The sequence below is a fragment of the Lethenteron reissneri genome, chromosome 17, assembly GCF_015708825.2.
Source record: "Lethenteron reissneri isolate LAM-NWPU_2019-01 chromosome 17, ASM1570882v1, whole genome shotgun sequence".
NCBI classification, from domain to species: Eukaryota; Metazoa; Chordata; class Hyperoartia; order Petromyzontiformes; family Petromyzontidae; genus Lethenteron; species Lethenteron reissneri.
Genome location: NC_083795.1, coordinates 8,684,267 through 8,709,409, shown reverse-complemented (window position 1 = coordinate 8,709,409; position 25,143 = coordinate 8,684,267). Strand labels below are relative to the sequence as shown.

The following is a 25,143-nucleotide window of genomic DNA, read 5'->3' as shown; positions in this document are numbered from 1 at the left end:
AAACCTACTATTAAAGCCCAAGCTTGCCATTACCCCCCATTGAGTTATGGGCAAGGGTACATTGATAATCTGTTCTAGCGCACCGAACGTAAGTGGTCAGTCTGAACTTTCCACCCTGCCCTCCCACATTCTCTCTTTAAGTGACCGGTTTCCCCAGGCCCCTCGGCATTCGAGTGTGGGTGTCAGGGACGCACCTGCCGCCCTCAAAGGGGCACCGCATTTCCATTTTTTGTCACCCGACTCCAAAGGTGGCACCGCTGGCCTCGTGCTCAGCGAACGCTGCTGCGCGTTGCACGTCAATTGAACGGCCACGTATCAAATACAGAATTGCAATGCCAGCCCACCGCATGTAGAGTTGACAAAGGGCCAGGGTTGTGTGAAAAGTTGACGCTTCCGTGCCGACAGGTGGAGCCCCAGGTGACCGTAGGGAGGAGCCAGGTGACCGTGTGGATCGCACTCGCACGTGGAGCTGGGTTGTGTGAAAAGTTGACGCTTCCGTGCCGACAGGTGGAGCCCCAGGTGACCGTAGGGAGGAGCCAGGTGACCGTGCGGATCGCACTCGCACGTGGGGCTGGGTTGAGGTTGTTTGGAGGAGGTGGTGGTTGGATTGGACCAGGGGGTTGTTTGGCAAGGGGGCAGATGGGTGTCCTTCGGATCGAGGAAGTCGCATCGAGTGGGCTTGAAGATGTTTGGAGCAGGTAGGTATTCCGCGGGTTGGATTTTGAATCGGGCGTTTCATGATGGGGTACGGCAGATATTTGCAGGAGTTAAGCATGTCGGAAAGATTGGCGGCTTGTTGGGTGAGGTGGTGCTGTTGATTGGGTGAGATTGTTCAGAGGAGATACAAGGTGACTGGTGGTATCAGTTGGAGATTGCTTAATGGGAGGCTGCAACGTGAGCTGACCTGGATGTACAGTCAGGAATTGTACGTCGGTCGTGGGTTGGGCAGGGTATCATTGTTTGTCAAATGTCATGGGTTGGGCTGTGGGTGTTTGTCGGAGTTTGTGGGTTGGGCTGATAGCTTGTGTAAGCGAGGGAAGGATCTTGTGGCGTCAGTGGAAGCACAGGCAGGAGGAGCTCCCTTGCGCTACACGTTCTGCGGTGAGATGCACTTTAGAAAGAGGGTTTGCATGTTCAATGCATTTAATTTAAATCACACGTGACCACGGTTCCATGGTAAAAGAATGACAGCATGGGACAGAACCTGATAATTGCAATATTTGGCAATAATCATTTGGGCTAAATGTTATTACACAATGTTGGTGTGATACACACAAGCCAATTTTAGCACTATGTCTCATGTATCCTTACATTGCGGTTATGCCATTGCAGTACTATTGAATCACCTGAATACATACTACTTATGAACTTCATAATCAATATTCACGAAAATACATTTAAACTAAGACTTATACTGTGTCTGTACTTGCTTAGTCATGTTTGGATATTTAAATATTTTTTTTATATATTACAAGCATAGTATATACATACTGTATGTTGTCTTCAAACTTACAGGAGAGGCCTGTCTAGAGTAATGTGCACCGGTACTTAAGCAACCTTGCAAAAAGTTAACTTTACACTAAGTTTGGTGTTTGTAGTAAGTTGTGTAAAGCAGATGTCATTTTTCCCGCATTACGTGAATGATTGAGTTCTACTGAAATGACGTACATTGAATTGACAGTTTTTTTACAGTAAATAATAAAAAAACACGCTCTTTGTAAATCCACAAAGAGCTTATTGTATTATTAAGAGCCTCCTCATGCCATGTCAGTATAGTTTTATGACCATACGTTACCATGCCGGTGATTGCGTGTTGGTGAACAACAGATGGGGAGGAGGCATGACCAATTTAGATATCGCACGCCATTGGTGTTGGCCATGACCAAGAATCTAATTGTGCCCGGGTCCATACCATTATTCGTTAACCACTGAACCCACCAGGCCACCCCCAGGTTAATTAAAAATACCCAACATTTGTGACTTGAACAAACAAGGATGACAAACTCGGTACGATAGAACCACAACATTCCTATCTTAGATCATGGGGAAATTAAATAATAACATGACGTGGCATTCCATATGCTGTATTGCTTAACCCAAGATTGTTATGCAGTTCAGTTTTTATACAGTATATATTTGCAGTACTTATTGTAACTTGGGACATGTAAATGCTCGTTTATGATACTCAACATGATGTTTCGAGCACGCTCCATCACTAATCCGGTAATAAATACCTTCTGTACGCATGTGTGCTATGCAGCACTTCCTATGTATGACGCATACAGACAGGTCTTATGTTGTTAAGAATGTATGTAACAGAAAACCTTCAATGGATCACATGGACACATTTGTTCATAAATACTGTACGGTGAATGTGAGAGATTCGTATATGTCCCCGCTGGACGACAGTATGCACATATTCTAGATTTGAAGCTTTCGTGACTGCAATGATTCATATTCTTAGGTTTTTTCGGTAAAGTCACGTAGGTAAAAACATTAAAAAGTAAAATAAAATAAAAATAACGACGTTTCGGAGGCAACACAAGCTTCCGTATGCACATAGTAACCATAGAGTTTGTGACAATAAGAAGTCGTCATTATTTTCAGCCATTGTCTATCCACTTCTGGATGGATGCCTCCTCACTCCACCCCCCCCCCCCCCCCCAGTCTGTGAGACCACAATCCGTCTCACTCCTGGACATGAGCCGATCTCATCGCTCCATCTGTTCTGTGGTCATCCTCTCGAGCGCATTCTCTCATTTGGCTGCAGTTACATCACCAGGCTCCCTACATCATTCCTTCTAGCCACCATGTCCCCTGCCCAAGCCCCCCTTATTCCCTTAACATTCTATCGTTTTGTACAGTCCTGTATTTCATGGTGTGGTTAGTGCTGAGAAAGTAAGTCATCAGTGGGTCCGAGGCAGTGTTGTTTGCATAGTGTACTAATGGCAATGCCATCAATCAGTCACTAAAAAGGCAGGATGCCTGCTTAGCGATTAGAACACTGACTGGGCATCTGCAACTTCCTTTCTGAGAAGCCCAGTAGCTGACTTCAGCACTCTGCTCTTTACAGGAATTTTCCGGTTATGAGTCAATATGCCTTCATGAGAGCAGACCAAGCACAAAGGTGATTGATGAAAGCAATTCTCAGTGGGTGGTACTATGGTTTTGAAATGCGTGTCCTAATGAAACGTGTTCATGGTGTTATTATATTAATACACCGGGAGACACTTAACCTGACGTGCAAGCATTTGTATTCAGACTCTAACAATGCGGAACAAAAGGGCCATCAAAAAAATCAACAGTATAAATGGGTGTGTGTACATTTTCCAGTTATCAATCATAATGAGCGTATGAGTATTGCATTTCTAATATAAAATATGGGGTTGGCGCTCCATGACTGATGGTTCTTTTTAAAACTAGCAGGACAAAAAACATCTAAATTGAACCTCGTATTTACATCACGCCAGTGGAATATTAGTACAATTTGCCGTTGTCGTTACCTCATTTCCTGTTCTATAAATAGTGGAACATGGCCGACTGATTTTAAGCAAGATTAATCCGTAACACTACAATTGCAGAATGCTGCCGTGCTGGAATGGTCAGCACACTGAACTTGCAACCCAGAGGTCACTGGTTTCATCGTCTCTTGGCGTAGCAGTTAAAAACAAAGAGCAGGTTCCTTAAATTCCCCTGCCTCTGTGCATCTACCGGTATGAATTGTTACACCACAGTTCATCGGCAGGCCGCTTGTGGCCGGTTTAATCGTGGGAATTCCCACCACTTCCAATACCTCTGGCCAGCGTGGAATGTTAGGTTAAAATACCCTCGAGTCCCCTCGAGTTGAAGCCCATTCTAATTGCAGTGGCCTGAGCAGCCACTCCAGAGCTGAACCTGTACTAGTATCACCGTGACCACAGTTGCATTGTATTGCGATGTTACACGTTCAAGAAATAAACTCAATAGTGATAGAAAGCGGTGGAATTAAAAAAGGGGGCTTAGCACACTGCCCTAGGAACCTGGTGACCCAACCCGCACTGACCATCACAGTAAAATATGACTGACATGGTGTGTAGCAAGGCCACAGCAGTGGATTAACAAAGGGCTGTATTTTGTGTATTAGTATTGCTTCATGTAAGTAAGATGGTCATATCGTATAGCAGCATATGTGGCTCTTTTATTCGAGCTGTAATGGGAGTTGTGTTTTCATTGTTTTTGACAAAGGGATGTATTTTATCTATAATTGCTGTATGTAAGTAAGATGGATCACATTGTATAGCAGCCTATGTGGTGGCTCTTCATTTCTAGCTGTAATGGGAGTTGTGTTTTCATTTTTAAGTGGATAAAAACAATGTAACTTAAGCCAAACACTTCGGCGCTAAACATTCACAACATTGCTCTTGTGAGGCGCAGCGATAGGGCTTACTCCAGATTTCCATGACAACTCTTGCTCATTGAACCCCTGCGAAGGTAGAGTATTATTAGTGGAATGCATACCACAGCGAGAAAAAGATGTGCTTCTTTCCCGAGTAGTTTTAAAATGAGATTTAAATAAAGTCACATTTTTTTCTCCAGTGCTATGCCATTGCTAAGCCTAGATGACAAACAAATAATGTTTTTCGTATTCATCTTGTCATTCTGAAGAAGGTCGATTGCAATGTGTGGCCCTTGCTATAGCCTCAAGGGGTAAAGATGTGTTTTCATAAACTCTGTTTTACACTAACCAGGCACGTGCTCACCGTTGAGCTATTGTGTGGATGAATTTACGCCAAGATATGGGCTCAGTTACTCAGTGACGAAGGAGTTGTACTTTAGAGGTCTGTTTGTCGGGCAGTGCGGCACAAATTGTTCAGTCGAAGAAGTGAGCATGACACAAGCCAGACGTGTGGGATTGTTTGAAAACTTTTGGTACATGGGCTGCAAGTGTACCTTGTTTTATCTACTTTGAAAAAAGTGCATACATGTTAAAGAGGTAGGTACACTGTTTTAATGACATTATTGTGTATGACTATGCTCAGTAGCTGAATGTTAATGCCGAGGTTTGCTAGCAATGAAAGGGGCTTCAAGAGATAATATAAGTACAATATTTATTGTTTCCATTACCTCTGTAAAAAGAAAAGCATGGCAGATTGATCTTAATCAAGACTAATCCATAACACTAGCTATAATATACTGTTCAAATTGTATTTCCTGAAGGATGAACACATCAAGTTTACTGGGTTTTAAATACAATCTCAAGTAAAGTTTTATTTAATTATATTGTTTTATATTTTCTACACTTGGTGGTGAAAATTTAATAAATGAGGTATTATTTCTTTATTTGGAAAATATACAGATTCCTATACTGTCATAAACTGTACGAAACAACACATTTTAGCTTTGTTGATAATGTAGCAGTGATTTTTTTAAAGCCAAATTTTGAAAGTAAAGCAGACTTTTATATTTTCGTATAATCGCTGTACCAATTTAATAACTAAAAATATGTCATCATAATTTTGACTATGTAAGAATGGTGTACTGCTCTACATTAGTATTTACAGTGCGTCAGTGATAACTGCAGAATGTGTTTCAGGCCTCATTGTCAATGTTGTACAATCAGTTTGCGCATTTTACTTCAGGTTATAAAGAAGTGCAACAGTAAAGTGTTGGCAAAGAAGATTCATTTTTTGGTTCTGGGAGTTTTCACAATGTAATTACTCATTCCTTTGTTTATATTTGGGATTATCTGAAATTAATCAACGCGTGAAAGCAGTCTTAAATATAAGAAGCGTGCAAGTTAGCACACGCAAATCCAGCACAAGTAAAAGATGGATTTACCACCTGACAAAGAAAACCAATCGTTCTATGGAACAGGCCGCAAAGCCTCCCGTTTGGGTCAACTGCGTCTTCCTGGGAAGTTGTCACCTGAAAAGTTTGCGCCCGTGAAAGACAAGGCAGATGAAGGTGCAGGGGGAAAACAATTTGACTTCCGCGCAAGTGCCCTTGTGTCAAAAGACGTGGAATATGCACGAGCGACGCAGGCCACAAAGGCTGATACGTATAGTGGTCTGAAATATGAACGAGGTTCAAAATTGGAGAACAAATATTTAAATCCATCGATGGACGTGAAGCTCAGCCAACAAAGTGATGCCAGTTTGTCTTCGTTGCCACAAATCAAAACTGATTCATACAGCATTTACAAGAGTCCTCCACACAAGGATAAAAGTGGAAACGCTGGCCAGAGCGGACTACAACAGATACAACTGAATACGACTTTGCAAAGAGAAGCTGATGATGAACAATCCGATATTGAATGTGCACAGACACACGAAGCTTATGAAAACAACAGGAGTGCATTTTTACAATCAAAACGTATTGCACATACCTCAATGGAAAACAGTGCAAGTTTAATGATTAGAGACCGTGGCAGAGACACAGACGTTTACAGCAATTTCGATAAACAACTTAATCGGAAAGATGCCTCATTCTTGCCAAAAACATTTTATGCATCGTCTCTTGATGAGCACACGGAGATGATGACAGGTCATACCCCTAGCATCCGAACGACCGCAGAGATGGAAAATAGTGTGGCATCGCCATTAATAAATGAGGATGAAGGCCTTTTGTTAAGAGACAACTTTTCACGAAAAAAGACCGATCATCCTCTCAGTGCTTCGGTTGACCACAGGCCAGTGATGGAGCACCGAGTCATCACAAACGACTTGCCAACGTCAAAGGTTGACGCATTACCGTCACGCGACGGCTTGCAGGAATCTGATTTAGATGACGGCGGTCAACATTTTGAAAGCATATTTGATCTTGGTCGTGTTCAGAAGAAACGAAACCACACATATGAAAGTAAAACCATTCATTTTAAGGCTTCATATTCCAACGATTATTCTCCGAAACTGTATTTAAATGACAGAAATGAACAGTTGACATATGCCGGTGATCTCTCCGCTGAAAAGCAAACGTGCATACAGAGCTGCCCAATGTCACTGCCAAAGAGTGAGAACTCTCCAAACACTGATGTGGATAACAGTAATGTAAGATTAGGTAATAATGGTGATCAATCAGTTGCTTCAAAGAGCCAAACCTACACACCCAACTGCCCGAGTTCACACTCCGAGTTAAGCCCTCCTGAAGAGAGATGCTCAGTCTCTGATTTAGATGAGAGTAATACACAGTCGAGTAACAAGGGCGATGATCCAGTTGTTTTACAAAGCCAGCAATGCACACTCAGTTACCGTAAAGACATTTCTGGGTTATTTCCTTTACATGGGAGCTGTGCAGACTCTGATTTAGATGACAGTAATGGAGGGTTGAGTAGCAATGTTCATTATAAAGCCCCTTTGGACAACGTTGCCAAAGCGTTTGACTTTCCAAACCCAAACTCTATGTTATTACTTAAAAATGATAGGTTTCCAGGTATTGTTTTAGATGGCGGTCATGAACACTTGCACGCCAAGTGTGGTCACACATCATTGCACAGCAACTTAAGACATGATGTAAAAAAATTAAATCATAAGCTGCTACATTCAGATGATGACTTTGCATATTCTGAATCTTATAACAGTCAAAATAATGAGCAGCTGCATAACCTCAATGATCATACGTGCCTCTTAGATAAGTCGATGTGTACAAGGCATTTTGAAAAAATAATTTCTGCATCAACTCACATAAGTGAGAGCTCTTCATGTTCTGATTTAGATAGCAACAACACGAACTTGAATAAGGCTATCCGTAAACAACAAACAGAGAATCAGATTGACACTCAAGGGTCGCCAAGTAGATCATACACACCGCCAGGTTTATATCCAGTTGATCACCCACATGGACTGTGTAAGGGTAGTGGCGAGTTCATTAACACGATTGATCAGACACTTGATCTGGAAATGAAAAAAGAATTTCCGTTAATTACCCCCAATGAAGGATATTCATTTGACAATACGTCACATCATTTGGATGATGACAATAAATCACTTAGTATCACAGACTCAGAATGTTTGGATAGACCAGGAATTCAGGATGATGGTCCCATTTTTAAAACAGTGATTTCTGACAGGCACTCAGATGAATCGCCTGAAGGGACAGAATATTCTAGAGATTCAAAAGTTAATTTGCCACCACGCAGAAAACGGACACAATCTCCAAGCACCAGACCTATGGAAAGTAAGAGAAAACATTCATCTCGAGCTGAGCATTCGCATGCGAAGAAGAATGAACTCTCAATTTCGTCGCCAGATGATTTTGCCTCTTGTCGATGTAAGAACTACACGTTGAAAGCATTACATAAACTGATCGCAGGAAACTACGAATCAGACGAATCTGGGAATGAGTTAACCTGTTTAGAATTTTCCAATAGCCAAGAAATTGCAAATGAGACCGAGCTCAATGGTGAGGATGCGCATTCAAAGACAGCATCAACAGGTGAGAAAGTAAGTCTGAGCAATCCTATAAAACGGACATGTATATTTATATACAGTACACATATACAGAACTCTCATCCATGGTGATGTGGGGGACGAATTTTGCGGATTATATTATCTGCTGGGCTTTCCACAAATTGACTCAACTTGTGCACAGGAAAGAATGTCGATATTAGGAAGGAAATATTAGATAATAGGAGCTTTTGTGGACCCTACAGCAGGGCCGGATTAAGGTTCTTGTAGGCCCTATGCACTTCTGTTTCGTAAGCCTTCAGTCATAACTCTTCAGAGTTAGTACTGCCCATCTTACTACCACCGCTGTCACTCGCTTGTTTCACGTGTACTTCATCCAGCCACTGGATATATGTCGTTACTACTGATACGTTCATTATTTAGTCAGTGCCCTAATTCGATGGGAGCGCGCTGTGTGCCGCAGATAAGCAGATTTAATTTGAAATTGTTGGGGGAAAAAAGGTAGGTTTAAAAATATAAGCGACTCTGCCTCTTTGTATGTCCACTGCCTATCCATGCTATATAAATATACTTATTCAAGAAGATATCTTGGAAAAAAATTAACCCGTAAAAACAAAGTTTTTCACTATAAATCCTTAATATGCGTGGCATCGGGGCAGCTAGAGTCCTCTCTTCCTCTGGCTTGAGATGGCTGCCACCTATGGGTCAGATGATTGTCTGCCACCATTAAGCAATTGGTAATTAAATATATATATATTTTCCCTAAACAGTGTAAAATTTTGGAAAAAAAAATTCACGAAAATTAATTGTCACGCACAACGAGTCTGTGTGCAAAATGTCAGCTCGATTGGATCACGGGAAGTGGGTTAAAAAACGACCGAAAGATTTGCATGGTCGTATGCAAGCAAGCAAGCACGCAAGCACGCAAGCAAGCAAGCAAGTGAACTTAATATAAAGGATTAAAAAATGTATAATGTAAACAAAAAACACATTTTTAGTTTTCATAGGCCCTCGGCACAGTGCCTGCTGGATAATATGACCCTGCCCTACAGCTCCTGCTGATAATAGGAGTCGCGGGTAACACGGTTGCGGATAAGATAAGTTCTATATATACAGTACAGTATATCTTAAGATGCTCACACGAGACTCAAAAAGCTAATTTTGTAAGTAGTCATTCATACTGTATATTTGCACAATACAATTATAAGTTAAGTAATATAACTGTGACTTTTATTGTGGTAGGAGTGGCGTTCAAAAAGCAACAGACATATCAAAAGGTGGATTCAACTCAAGTGGATTCATTGCATATGGTTAAGAGAGTGTCTCATACAGGTATAGTAATCGATACTTATAAATAATGTATTACAAGTGTAAAAAAAATCCATCAATCATTCAATTCATTGGCTGACCATAAATAATTTAAATACAATGCAAAACTCTTAAGGCCAGTGATACATGGACATACACAGATCGGTTTTTTTTACCACTGCTGGATGAGGGTCTCCCCACACACACCATGTTGATCCTGGGGTTTATCTGACCTTAACCTCACCAGGCTCAATGTAGGTTGGTGAAGGTGGTGGTGGGGGGGCGTAGACGTTGAGGGTATAACATTCTGTACAATGGATTTTTCTGTACTTCTTTCTGATGCTCACAGTGTAGCCAGGCTCCAACCTGATTAGCTGTTATCTGAAGGGATCGGTGCATTTCGGCTGATTTAATCACAGAGCAGTAATGCATAGGCAGCATATTGTGTTCATATATATATATATACCAACACAGATAATTATCTCCTGTGCATGCCTCGAAGCGTAGAATCAGCTCAAGTGTGTAATGTCTGATCAATCTGCTCAGCGTTACATTACCGGGTTAATGGGAGGACTCCCAGGCCTCGAGCATTGCTTAATCTTCTACGTGGCTCTGCTTAATTACAGCAAATATTTCCTTTGTTCTAGTATTTGTGACATGGGGATTGTAGATATAAACCAATGTATTTCTAAATTTGCGAAAAATATTAAACATGGTGGGAAGGGAGTGCAGTAATTGCCATGTAGATTATTGAGGGTATGGTAGGGATAGGAAGCTAATGAAGAAATCCACCCCGGAGCTATTATTGCATTACAAATAGCAAAAACAAGACCTCGGGGTGCTTTGCGCATAATGTACGCAGAGAAGGCGGAGGTTGGCAGCTGCAACTCTGATGAATCTCCTTAAGTGCATTGCCTTGGTGTGTATGTCTGTGTGTGTGTGTTGCTGTTTGGCGAGCAGGAGTGTAATAGTTAGCGCACTGCGCTGCGAGTTAAATTTCAGCTCACTGCCAACATCAGCGACGAATAACTGAGCCTGTGCAAGGCTTCCCCGAGGTAGACTAAGCCTCAAATGCTCGCTAACAGCGCTTGGCCCAACAGTCTGCGTGGTTGCAGAGGGACCTTTGTGTTGCATGTCGCTGTGCGTTCACACAGAGCTGATGTTGAGACTGACGGCGACATGGAAAGACTCCGGAGAGCTGCACGAGGCGTGCCAAGAGAGGCTGCGGGACAATCTGCGTTTGATGGAGAGTGAGCCCGCTGAGCTGACGGCACTCTTCCACGTGAGCTTGCATTGTCACGAGGGGCAATTTCGTGTATCTCTACCTTAACTAATCACTTGTGTAGTACATGTGCTGTTGTATGGGGGTTTTATTCCCATGGGGGTGGTGGGGGGAGGGATGATTGAGGTAGTGCACTGCTTGTGACCTTGAGTTTGATTCCTAGCCATGGCTGACGTTGCAATGGCGAGTGCTATCTGAACCAGTGCTGGGCCCGTTCTTCTCTTCACCAACTCGCACTGACCGTTGTGGTGAAGTATGGTCAAACAAACCCTGATGGCCGACATTGCATGGGGATGCCTTTATCCAGCGGTGGTTTGACTAAGGGCTGAAAATAATTATTCTGAAATGTTTTGCATACATTTATAAAAAAAAACGTGTTTAGTCGTGCTGATTATATTATTCTTCAATAATAAGCATGTAGTATGATTATGGCTGTTTCATTTTGTGGAGCATTGTTTACACTTCCAGAAGTATATCCAAAAAGCGTACAAGGGCCACCAAAAATACCGGAGTGAATATTTTGTTCATAAATGAAACAGTAAAATTGCTCATCGTGCAAGGGGGAATAATTCAATACCTTGGGATGAGATTTCATGTCAATTTCTGTGCCATACTTCTGCTGGATCAGTGCCATGCGCCCAGAGCAACAGCCAGTTGTTTGCTCAGTTTCTAATGACACTGCAGTTTTGTGAGCACAACTAATGACAACGGCCTATTCATTTCACTCCACACCTAATCCTGTGACTGTATGGCCCTACATGCATAGCCTTGGCTGCAGTGAAATTTAAGGTAAATATCTTGTAATACCCTCAACAATGTTGGTCATGTGTACAATTCAAAATAATGTCCACTATAGTTAAAGTTTTGTGAGGATTAAACTAGCGAGTAAGCGTTACCTTACATTAACATCTACAATAGGCACTGTGTCAAATGTTGTATGTGTTTTGCAAGTAAATAATTATGATGTATAGCCCTTTTGTCGATTCAATGCGGCATGCTTGAAGGCTTCCCAATATTTTGTTTGGTCATGGTGGGGTTTGTTTGACCATACTTCACCATGCTGGTCAGCTCGGGTTGCTCAAGTAGGGGTCCAGGACCAGTTAAGATATTTAATAAGAAATAATTGTGGTGAAGCCATGGTGTAGTAGTTAGTGAGTGATAGTCCTTACCACCCCTACCCCTATCACCAACCCACACTGATCAGCATGGTGAAGTGTATGGTTATATAACTCACATGTCCAACACAGTGTGGGGAGGACTTCACCCAGTCGAGTATTAACAAAGTGGTGTCCATTATTATTGTTGTGAGAAAGAATGGCGAAATGATAAGAAGGTCGTTAACATTGCAGTGTGGACTTTTGATTTTGCAGGAGCTGTCAGTGCGTCTCCTCTCCATCCACAGCGACTCAGACTCTATAGCCATCACGTTCAACACAGCAGAGGAACTCGGGAAATTCACAAATTACTACTCCCTGGGCAAGAAATTCCACGCATATTCATTTGTTTTTTTGTGCCAATTTATTTCCAAATGTGTAATCATTGCCCATTTGTTTTAGATAGCACACTTTGTATGGGGCATTATTCTCCTTTTAAATGCTTATTGTCATCTGCAGGGCTCGTGAGTGAGTGCCTGAAAATTGCTCTGTTGAGCGACGCTGTCTGGCTTATGGATCCCTCTGAAGACCAAGTGACGGTACAAATTGACATGAACGATGAGAGCATGAGGAAGATGCACCTCAGCCTTCTGCTTCAGGAAGGTAACATTCAAAATAACCATCATCAGCAGTAGCCACGATCAATAAAGGCCTGCCCCAAGCCATTTCCATATCATAATCAATCTCACACCTACACGGGAGTCACTTCATCGCTCCATCTCCTTGGTGTATAACCTCTTGGCCACGTTTCCTCCCCAGGCTGGCCCTCCACCTCGCTCCCTCCCTTTGTTATTCTCAAGCACAGGCCATCATCCCTACTGAGTGACGTGTAATGCCCAAAGCCACTTAACATTACTTGACAGCCAATAGGGTATATTTATGCCTTTAACCTCAGGTTATTCTCTAATCCATGTATATCTTCTCTCTGGCAATGTGATTCCAAGCATGGATTGCTACAGAATGCAGTGTTTTATACCTGCAATCTTTGATTTTTAAATTAGTTTTGAAAATCGCCCTAGTAAGGACTAGTGCTTTCGAATGGTGCAGTGAGCTGATATTCTTTACGTTATATATTACACCAGGTAAACGACGTTCACTTTAATAACACGCAGCTTAACATAAGTCAACAAACTGGTGGGTAAGTTCTGCTTTTCTTTGACCGTTGCTTGTTGGAACGATCGTTCTTGACCCATCTGGGGAGAGTTTCGTCTGGCTGCTGCGGCAGCGACGCTAGACCCCCCCGCGTTGTTCTTTCCCCCCGCCCCTCCCCAGGTAGGTTTCACGTGCGTGCTTGGAAGTCGTCCGCGAATGCGTCGGGGGAGGAGTTGGCATTGGCGGAGGGAGAGGTGCTCCTGGTGGAGCGAGCGCAGGGCACGGGGGCGTGGTGGACGGGGCGAGCCGTCTCCTCCACCAAGCAGGGCCTCATCCCGAGGTCGGCGGTGGAGCCACTGCAGCACTTTCACCAGTGAGTGTGCGTTGGCGGGCCAGTAAGCTGTACGTGCCAAGAACAGCCCCTTCAATTGTTTTTGTAATTCAAATTAACGTTAATCTTTAGCTAAGAATGGGCATAAAATACATTTCCAAAATCTAATTATCGCTGCAATGATTTAAAGTTCATACCACGATTACATGCGCCTATGTACGTGTTTTATCCCTCCCTGTTTTCTTGTTTTAGGTGGTTCTTGAAAAGTAATTCAATCTCAGACTGTCTCAAGCACAAGCCATCATTGTCAGAAAATGGCAAAATGGGTAAGTTCTCTCCCAGCCCTGCCTTATTTAAAATTCTCGTTCCCATTTCTAAATTATTGCAAAACTAAAATCTTTAAAACTCTCCATACACTCTTTCTCCCCATGTGTCCCTGTCCCCTTTCACTCAATCGCTCTGTTGCAGGGACGGGGTCATGTGTGGCAACCACAGACTACAAGGCGGAGTGTGGAGATGAGCTGAGCTTTAAGCAGGGCGACCACATTGAGGTGGAGGGCCTGTTCATCCCGGGCTTGCATTGGTTCATGGGAAAGGTCACTTCTACAGAGCGAGTGGGCTTTGTTCGGATGAGCTGTGTACGGCCCGACCAAATCACAGACACGTCAGTACTGTACGAATTGTCATTACATTTCCTTTGTAATCAGTAGCTACAAGCTGCATTTGCTGTACACTAATGCTGTTGAGTGATTATGTGTCGTTGTGAAATTAAGATTACGTACGAAACGTTAATTTGTTTTTTGCAGGAAAGGTGCCTTTCTTCACAGATCGGAGAGGTTTCATCGCAGTGGCCTGGATGATTGCACAGCGCAGCATTGTTACGAATTCCTGTCACGGTTGACCGGAACTGACATCAGCACAGTCTACAGGATATGTAGGAATGCCCTTCTCTCATCACCGCACATGCAAAAACACTTGAGTATTTATGCTGTCTACAAGGTGCTGCTGTGCTGATAACAAGTAGGGCTCCAGTAGTAATAATAATACAAGCAAAGCTTGTAATAAAATGTTTAAATCACATGCGTAATGTTGTAGTATTCTTTGCGGTAAGATTACAAAAGGTTGAAGTGGTTAGTGTTAACGTTATCATGTCGTGCTTACCTAATGAAAAATATACACAGGATGTACATCAATATAATGGCCGTTATAAAATAAAGTGGTAAATTCGATTTATTCATTTCAGATCAAGAATCTCATTCTGATGTAGGAACAGACCTCAACAAACCAGGTTGGTAAATATGATTGAACATTAATTCATGAATTTGTATTGCAGGTGCCATACACTTCTGCATTTTGTTTTCACATAAATATTTACAAGTAATCTTGTTTCAATGTATTATTCGGTTCAATTATCCGATTAACCCTGTTCTGTGTCTACCATAGATCCTGTTGTCAAAAGCATGAGATCTTGCAGTCAAGATACAAAGGAATCATTTGAATTCGAAACAATCTTCAAACTTGGTCTCAATGACCACGTTTTGGAGAATACTTTTCCCCACGAGAAATTCAAAGATGCAAGTGTGGCAGAGGAGTCTCAACTTTGGTTCTCAGTGGAACTTACAAAATGCGGTGACGATTCAGACAACGAAAATTGGTCGACAAACAGTGAGAGCCTAATCCAATTCCTCCTGTTTCTAAATACGCCCGAGTACAGGAGAGAGTTTGCAGTGCTCTACAGGGAAGACATCCCTTTCCTTTACTCACTGTTGAGAGGTCACACCGATGACATGGAGTTGGTGCGCTTTCTTGAGCTTGCCCGTGAGATGGCCAAGAAGGGAGGCATGCAGTGGGCTCAGAGCCGAGCCTGCTTCCTCTTGGGCCGAGCTTGCTCCAGGCAAGGAAAGTTCTCCCAAGCCCGCGTCTACTACGAGGAGTCACTTAGCATGACAGATGGAGATTTCCCGGATATGTGTCTCATGGCTGCACTCTACACAAACCTGACCTCAATGTACCTCAAAGTGATGAACAAAGAAAAGGCGACAGCGATGATGGAAAAGACGGCAATTCTCCTGGTAAGCCTCCCAGGAAAATGCATTGGGTCATCTTCAGCGCAGGACATCCTCAAACACCTTCTCAGCAAAGTGATCTTTCAGAATGACTTGCGCTTGGAAGGAAGGATCTGTTTTCTCATCGCCGAATCTTTGCTCAACCTGAATAGAGCTGACGAGGCACTGCCTTACATAGAACGACTTCAAGATCTTACAAATCATTTCCAGCAGTTGAGCAATACATACACCTCATCGTATTACTTTCTCCTCAACCGTTTGTACGCCACAAGCTTCCAGAGGCTATCTTTTGGCAGCATGATGCGTGCCTGCGACTGTGACCAGATGACAATCACTGAGTGCATCAGATGTGTGGAACTGATTGTGAAAAGCGAGGGAACGATACAGAACAGACAGTCGCGTCGCACCACAATGTCACCGCTGTGCGCGCCGTTCCTTTACAAGGCTCTGCAAAAGCCCCTTGAGGAAGAACACAAATGTCTTCACAATTCTGTTCACAATTACGCCCATCTCAGTCTCGCTGAACTCTACCTGCAACAGCACAAAGTTAACGACGCCATGTGTCACCTCAACAAAGTCAATGCGGTCAGAGCGGTCTCTTCAGCAGGAGAAGGCAGCAGCGGCGTTCTTCCTCAAACTCGCCTGGATGTACATCAGGGTTGACTGTCTCTCCGTTGCTACACAAATCCTCGAAAATCCAGAACTTGGCTGCCAATCCGCTGGCGTCGTACACAATCTCCTGGGCATAGTGCATGCAAGACATCACAACATACCTAAGGCTGCAACACATTTCCAAAGTGCCTTAGCGGTGGCTCAGAGTTGTGGTGACGAAATAAATGTGGCCATCTGCTATGGAAACTTGGGGTTCCTTGCAGTCAACGCCAAGGCTCATCTCTTTGCTGAAGTTTGCTTTTTAAAGGCTGTACACAAATACTTCGCAGCAAGTAACCGTGACCATGAAGAGTGGTTTAATGAAGTTCTTGTCAAACTGGGACAAAATTTCTACACTCGAGGAAGTCCCAGTGAGGGATTACAGTGTTACGAAATGGCACTTCTCATCGCGTTGAAAGAAAATGATGTCAGAGGTTTGTTAAAAGAAACATTGAACTTGCCACACATGCAACGGCATAGTCGCCAATCATTTAATATGTAACGGGGCAAGACGTCGCAACAGTTGAAATCCCCACATGGCTGTCCACCCAGCAGTACAGATTGGTACACAGAAGTTAGTTGATCTGCAGGTTGTGTGTAGCGGGGTTAAATGTGGGTACTCCCATCTATTCCACGATGTCTGGCCTGTGTGGAAAAGTAGGGAACAGAGGTCGCAAACGGGTTTTGATTCCTTACCCGTACCCGTACCCAGCCACACCAGGGTCGCAAACGGGTACCCGTACCCGTACGCGGCCGTACCCGTACCCTACCCATACCCGGCCGGGTACGGGTAGGGTACGGGTATCGGGTACCTGATTGCGACCTCTGGGATGAAGCCATGTTGCAGGCGCGGGTGGGTTGATTCTAGGAACTTGGATTGTGAGAAGAGACAAGACGTTGGGAAATGAGTGACAAACGGTTACTCACCAGTGACTCACGGTCTGCCCGTACCCGTACCCGGCCACACCGGGGTCGCAAACGGGTACCCGTACCCGGCCGGGTACGGGTAGCCGGTTATCGGGTAGGGTACGGGTATCGGGTACCCGGTTGCGACCTCTGGTAGGGAAGCATACCCCTCTGGTGGCTATTCTGCCAACAGTGGCGTGAAGAAGCAAATGCAGGGCTGCACTTTTACCGATTACAATGAATTTAAGCTGCAAGTGTTAATTATTCTTTATTTTTATGACAGGTCAGATGCATGTGACTGCACTCCTTTGCCAGCAGTATTCATCCCAAAAGAATGACCTGCAATGCATCATCTATTATGAACATCAGCTCAACTTGGCTCGCAGCTCTCGTGACAAGCGGCTGGAGGGTGACACGCTCCAAATCCTGAGTCAGATATACCACGGATTGGGAAAATTCAGGTATTGCATTCTGTGTTACCTTTGTAGTGTTTAACACCATAGTGTCACTGTGTCTAGTATTTCAAGAGGGCTTCCATATCACAAAACTGTTTCTATTATGTGTATTATATGCTATTAATTGTATTTATTTAATATATAGCATCATTATTGGCCGATGACCAAATTACGTAAAATGCATCTGATCTCAGAAGCTAAGTAGGGTTAAGCCTGCATAGGGCTGGATGGCAGAATGTTGTTCACAAAACAGGTTGTTATAGGCTACAGACCTATGTGGTGGGCAGCAGAGGGCAGTACAGGAGCATCCGACGTCGTGGTGTACTTCTATGCTCCCACGTCTATTCACCCCATCTTCTCCAACCCTTTCCTGACCAACGTGGTGAAATATGGTCATATAATCCTCACGACTCGCAAGGTCAAATGACTCTCAGTCGTGGATTGACTGTCGGGTGTTGTACTTGTTGTACATGTACTATCGTGGTTGGTATGCTTTATTATAATATATTGCTGAACGGTATGACACGCACAGCAAGCTGTTGATGACCATAACATGAGAGCATGTGGTTTAAAATAGGTTTTGCTGTTCCTACAATGATTTGCAACTCTTTTGAAGGAATTCAAACGGTTAATAATTAACACGGCTAAATATTTGACTGAAGTATAATGCTAATTTAGTGCTTACACTGTTGATTTATGCAAATGTTTTGAAGGTGGCTAGTCTGGCATTTCATGTAAGATGTAAAGGGCCAAAATCTGTTGGTATTTATTTTTGTGTGAAAAATCCATAACTCATGTACCGTTTATACATTACATTCACTTGATAATATACTTGTTAATGATTTACAACTCAGGTTGAAAGCCTTAATGCGTTATCTCTGTCGTTGGGGGACTCACTTTCATAAAGATGATCCAATATGACATTTTGAAAAATACATTTTTGTTTTGACTAGGGACATATACCGATCTAAATGTTTCCAAAAAAACTTGGCAATGAAAGACTATCGCTAAGTAGAAACGCCTTTTTTTCCCCATGGCAATGATACCACACATCATGTGCCTCCATCCTGATGCCATGTGACACCATCTCACGATCTGGCTCAACAGCCTAACGTTATTCATCATCATTAGCCAAGCTCAATCCACTGCTAAACGAAGGCCTTCCCAAGCCACTGCTATCTCTCATCGCCTCGTAATGCAACAATCCATCTCACTCTTGCACTCACGCAGTTCTCATCACTCCACATAAATGGTGGACGTACTCTTGGGCATGTTTCCTCCCTGTGCTGTCATTTCATAAATGGCTTGATCATTAGCTATCATTCCTTCTTGGGACATGTTTTTTTTGCCCAAAGCCACTTACAGCAGTCAATAACATATCTTTATCCTGCGCGTGTTACCCAATACATTACGTGTATTCCTATTTACGTCTAAATATAATTCCAGTGTGCATCTCTCCATTCATCCTAGTGCACTTTTCAGTTTTGTTCCATTTTACCCATTAGTGTCCATTCACGATCCGTGTTACAGCAGGTGATATGCATTAATTCAACAAAAATGAAATACTTCTGAGCACAAGCACATGTTGAAAAACATTACAGAAATAATGCATATGCATGATTTTTCTTCCTTGTTTAATTTATCAGATTAGTTTACTGGGTCTAAATTGTGTTTACAATTGACCATATATAGCATTCACAATCAGCGTAAATCTGCATAAATTTTCCATTTAAACACCGTGATGTAATGCACGTGTCAGGGATTACAGAAAGGCTGTGAAGTACGTGAAACGCAGCCTGGCCATTTTCATTGACCTTCGCGAAATGGAAAGGACAGCTGAGGCATGGCTGCTGGCAGGGACCATCTACAGCAAACTTGGCCAGAATGAAATTGTGGACCTGCATCTACAGGTCAGGAAACACCTCTCCTGCAACTATGATGACAGTAATTCTTCTTGCAAGGCCATGTTTTAACTTTGCCCTCCTGCTCCATCGTAATAATTCTTTCTTTTTACTGTTCTTATATTTTGCAGTTGGGCAGTTCTACATTTCATAAATACATATCTGACACTATAAAGATGTGGGTAATCAATAGTATGATCGTTATTGTGGCTTTTTTTTTACTTGAGTATAGTATGTCAACCAATTAGGCTGCTAATTCAGACAGAAATAATTTGCCCACTGTTGTTGATAATGAAGAAATGCAGACATTGCCTTCCACTCGGGAAAAGTGATTCTATAAATATATACCATATAAATAGCACTGCATATGAATGATTTTGAAATTTTGACTGTGAATTTGCCCATTTGTAAAACTGCCATGATATTCATACAATCACCATGACAATTAAAAGATTAGGCCCCATTATGAGTTAATATTAAACATAATTTAGTACCGTACAACAGTAAATGGGCTGATATGAGCATTACTTAATAGGTATTGTACATCTGTACTCCTCGACCAAATTCTATATCTTACTCATTTTATAAAGGTACTTTTAAATATCATGAACCCATTATGAAGTCATCATCAGTTGGAACAAGCATCCGCTTAAAATACACGACACAATGCAATTTATGTTCCAGTAAAGTATAAAGCCATGGTTGTTGTGTTACTTATCAGATGGCAGTGGAGGTTGCCCTAACCCTGGGACAGGTTGAGTGTGCCTTGCATGTCTACGAAGCTGCTGGAGATGTGTTCTTCAACAGCAACAGGGAACCAGAAAAAGCCGTTGGTTTCTATGAGGTGAGTACTGAGTACATGATTATAACATTGTAGAGGGCAAATAGAGGTACGATCCGTTACTAACAAACGAAAATGTAGGTTTTGAGCTTGGTAATTAAAACCATAGATCCACACACACACACCGACTTGGTAGTAAGATTTTATTGTATGAGATTCATCCTTCTAATAATCCACATCCATCATGATGTTAGCGACGGACATCCTATCAAGATTTGGAAGCATCCCAGGTGTTTGCCATCAACTCCTGTGCGTAGGGTTACGGGAAATATAACAGTGTTGTCCCAAAATATGTAATCTTAAGTGGTCTTCAATAACACACAACAGAATTGTTCGAAACAATCACACCTGAGGTGTAGCAAATGCCCGAGATGCTCTTCAATACAATGTGTGTCACCACTGCCCTGGTGGACATGTAGGTGTTTATAGAGATTGAATTTACAAGATAAAATGTTCACACGACCAATTATGTGTGTATATGTGCATACTTGTTTTTTGACATAGCTCAAACTGCTGTCCAATTATAATAATTTTCTAACAGCTGACACCTTTGTTGACACCTTGTAGCACGAAGCAATGACATGACGATGCTATTTATCATGAAATTTTACATTTATTTCAGTGCTGTTGTCAATGAAAGCCCTACTTAATGTCGTAATACACTTTCCGTCGAACAGGACCACGCTCTGCCACTTGCCAGACACCTCGGAGACAAGCGGAGAGAGTTAAGGCTTTGCCACAAGCTGTCAGAGCTGCATTGCCAGCTGGGAAATCCTCATCAAGTCATGATGCATAGCACCGACGCTCTGCAGTTAAGCGTGGAGCTTGGTACATACCGTTCTATTTCATATATTTTTTCACCGTTCATGAACCCATTTTCTTAGCTGCTTTTTTTGTCCGCCTAATGACATTCCAATTGTGTTACTGGCATCGCTTCAGAAAGGTGAAGAGACTATCGTTTAGAAATATGCAGCTAGCAGTGTATTACTTGGATCAAAACCATTATTGTCATTCAAGTCACAGAGCTGGAATTTCGCCAGATCAAGAGGAAACTAACCCAATTATTGGTGCAGTTATTATCAAACTATTTGGTTAACCTTTTGATGCAGAGGCTATGCTGTATCACAGTAATGTTAACATAAGCATGGTAGCGTGTGCAAATATCAGCAGATACCAGTGTCTACTGTTACTTAACTCCGCTAGGGGGCAGAACAACCATAGATCGGTGAGATGTGGACTGTCCAGATTTGCTGGGAAATCTGACTTCTAAGTCTTCTCTTAGTCAAATGCGGCCATCAACATACAAACTAGCCTGCGCGTAATTACCACAATGAAGTAGATACAGCATTTACAATACATTTCCAAAAAATGCCCACTGATGAATGGGAACCTCCCCAGACTGTGAGGGTTAAGTCAGTTATTGTACCATACTTCACCATGCTAGTCAGGGCAGGTTGGCAAGGGCAGGAGCATTGGCTCCGAAGCGTAGCATTACAGTGCGAAAATTTATTTTGCTGCACTACCATCTGCTGTGCAGACAGCCCGATATCGTACAGATTGTCCAAGAAAAGTACCGCAAAACACTCCATTGTGAAATACTGAGATACAGTTTCCGACTTTTAAAAAGTTACTTAAGAAACCGGCTGTGCTCGCCAGAACTGCCTGCCTGCCTCAAGGTCACAGGAATCCAACACGTTGCACGGCTAACAGTGGGGACGCGTGTACGCGTGTGAACTCATTGCAGTAGCACAGTGGTCAGCACACTGCACAAGAACCCCGGCGCCCTGGATTCCATTCCCAGCCATGGCTAACGTCGGCGGTGATCATATATTTCGGTCAAAGGCTTCCCCTAGGCTGACTCAGCCTTAAATATAGCACCTGATGCGGTGTGTAAATAGCAGTACTGGGGAAGACATACTTGGCCCGAACGAGGTTTTGATCACCACCACCACAACCACCACCCCACAAACGCCGTGCCGGTGATGGTGGGGTGCTTGTTAACGGCACTTGCAGGAGGTGGGGGTGGGAATTCTTTGACTTAGTTTTAAACTCGTTTGCAGGGGACGGCCTGAGCGAGAAGGTGACGTACCATCGGCTGGGCTTGGCGTGCGTTCAACAGGCGCGCTTCCAGCTGGCCGAGCATCACTTTCTGCGTGCGCTGTCGCTGTGCACCTCGTGCCGGCTCTCCCACGACGAGCTCTACTACTGCATGCACGGCTGCCTAAGGCTCGGAGACTTGGCCTCCGACAAGCTCATGGTAGGAGGAATCGGTCTTGTCACCCGAGACCAGAGGTTGCAAATGGGTTTTGATTCCTTACCCGTACCCGTACCCGGCCGCACCAGGGTCACAAATGGGTACCCGTACCCGGCCGGGTACGGGTAGCCGGGTATCGGGTAGGGTACGGATATCGGGTACCCGATTGCGACCTCTGCCCGAGACCACTCTTCCCGGGACCGCGATTATTTTGTAAGAATTTTTTTTATTTTAGACCTGGCCAGCATGGAGCTCCATCTGCTTCTCCGCAATGTGAGGGTGGGAGACACGATAACGCTGATGAAGATGATCCAATACGAATTAAATGTTAGGAAATAGTTGTTTTGCTATTAGAGACTTTGTAGAAAACCAATTGATGAAAGGGTTGTTGCAAAAAAACTGTTTAAAGGAATTGCCCTGGCAGCCGAGGGACACATGCCTCCCCTCCCATTGACACCATTATGGTCTATGTCACCTTGGTCACCTTGTCCGATGACTCACGCCATGTGCCATATGACATCCCGTTGTGTGGCCAAGAGCGAAATATATTTATTTCCAACTTTGATAACAGAGCAGCAGCAATATATAAGTAAGGTCCAAGTATGTGTTGGAAAGTGTTACGGATTTGAAGCTTTCGTGACTGCAGGAATCCATACTCTTTGGTTTTATTTTATACCTACGTGACTTTACCAAATAAACCAAAGAGTATAGGTGTTACGGAATTCACGCACATGCATGTTTTTTCTTTTTTGTTTCAGTCATATTTTGAGTGGTTGTGTTCGGCATGATGTCGCCAATTTGGGTTCGCGACGGTGCTATGTGGTATTTTGTACAGCTCCTCTCTCCCGCTCGTTTAAGAGTTGTTTCCACTTAATATTAATGAGCTGCTTTACAAAAAGTAGATTAACTTCGGGAATGTTAAGGCTCATCTCGCCGGCGTTTCGATGACTCGTCAAGCTTTTGTTCTGAAATTACCTTCAGCGATTACATTTTTTCGTCTCATTTGTATTGCAATCCATTTGTCTTTTTTGTCTTTATTGTTCATGAAGTTACATCTACCCTATGAGCCTAAGTTTAACCCTCACTTATTACTCACATATAAATGACATATCTACTATAAGATTGAATCTTATATAATTCTCCGCATTTGTCCTGGGCATGAGAATTTATTTTAATCGATCAAGCAAAGTGTCACTACCTGGCTAATGAATATAAGCATAGAAAAGAAAGTTACATCGCAACAACTTTGCTTCTCAACATTATCTTTTTCCAGGCATATATTTTTTGTCCATTTGTAATGTCTTTAAGAAAATCTACATCATTAGATTAAAAAAAACTTAACATTTTTATGGTGTAAATTCCATATTCTGCTATAAAAAAAATGATGTCTTATAAAGCGGTCTGCAGGTGCTCACTGCACAGAGCCCCTTAACGCTTATTGGAAGCAGCTTGGAGCAGGAGGCATTCTTTGGCAATGAACACAGCGATTTGTGTGCAGCATCCAATTTAGAGAGTGGCCCTACCACTGTAAACGCTTGACCACAATAAATTCCACCACTGAACCAACTGAATTTTTTAAAATATTATTCTTATAAATAAACAGTGCTGTTTTTTTTGTCCCATTTTATCTTATCTCACCAGACCACAGAAGATGCCCTTGTCTATTACAACATGGCCCTGCTGGCAGCGCTGGAGCTGGGCAACAAGCAGCTGCAGCTGAGGCTGTACGAGCGCCTGGCATCCGTCTACCACAATCAGGTGTTGGACCGGGTGCGCTCACTGCATCTGTACCAGCAGGCGCGAGCCCTGGCCAACGAGCTCAACGTCAAGCGCATCAATCTGAGCCGGAAGCCAACAGCGTCCATGCGATCAAAGCAACGCTTCTAGAGCCGTCACAGGCCATGATACACTGGGGTAAAAGAGTCGAGGTGCAGCGCAGCAATGGCTTGCTCATGATGCTGCTGGCAGAAGGGGCTTCACTAGAGGGAAGTCTAGAAAGCCCCGCGAGAGGGTATTTGGCCTACTCTTCCATGCTGACCAGACGTCTTGGAAGAGGTGGGAGTACTCGCACCTCCGATTAGCCCCCGCACCTTCGCTTAACGTACATATCTACCCACACTATACCCAAACCACACACAATCTGCCGATCAAATGTGGGGGATCCATTTATACTTTTGGTTGGACAGAGGCAGGGGGATCAAACCGACAACCTCCGTAGTTTAAGTCCAGTGCGCTAACACAACTTTGGTAACGTTACCAAATTTCTGTAAGGCTCAGCCGGAAACACGGGGAGCTTGCGGCTCCTCGCTCGGTCAGCTCCACCCGTGTCTACATATCCACGCCTACTCCATCGCCATGAACCCCGCCCACACAGTGAGAGGGCCTCCCTCGTGCTTTTGACATTGGCCCCATTTACTACCTCTTATCAACCCCACCCACTGCTCATGTAGCCCCACCCTATGCCCCCGTATCGTAAGTCGAGCATTCGACCAGAAATATTTCGAGCGGGAGAAGAAGAAAA

The 25,143-nt window shown here is 43.3% G+C and overlaps 1 protein-coding gene across 1 annotated transcript; it reads left to right on the top strand.

Annotated features, from left to right (window-relative positions):
* Positions 1–586: 586 nt before the first annotated feature.
* LOC133343434 (SH3 domain and tetratricopeptide repeat-containing protein 2-like) lies at positions 587–25,094 on the top strand. The gene is given in 18 exon segments (XM_061553033.1): positions 587–698; positions 9,624–9,713; positions 10,844–10,971; positions 12,342–12,447; positions 12,585–12,728; positions 13,398–13,590; positions 13,801–13,874; positions 14,017–14,221; positions 14,355–14,482; positions 14,792–14,836; positions 14,992–16,184; positions 16,186–16,699; positions 17,455–17,632; positions 19,386–19,536; positions 20,249–20,371; positions 21,046–21,196; positions 22,488–22,625; positions 24,264–25,094. Coding segments are annotated over 18 exon segments (4,014 nt in total). The 5' UTR covers positions 587–685; the 3' UTR covers positions 24,704–25,094.
* Positions 25,095–25,143: the final 49 nt, after the last annotated feature.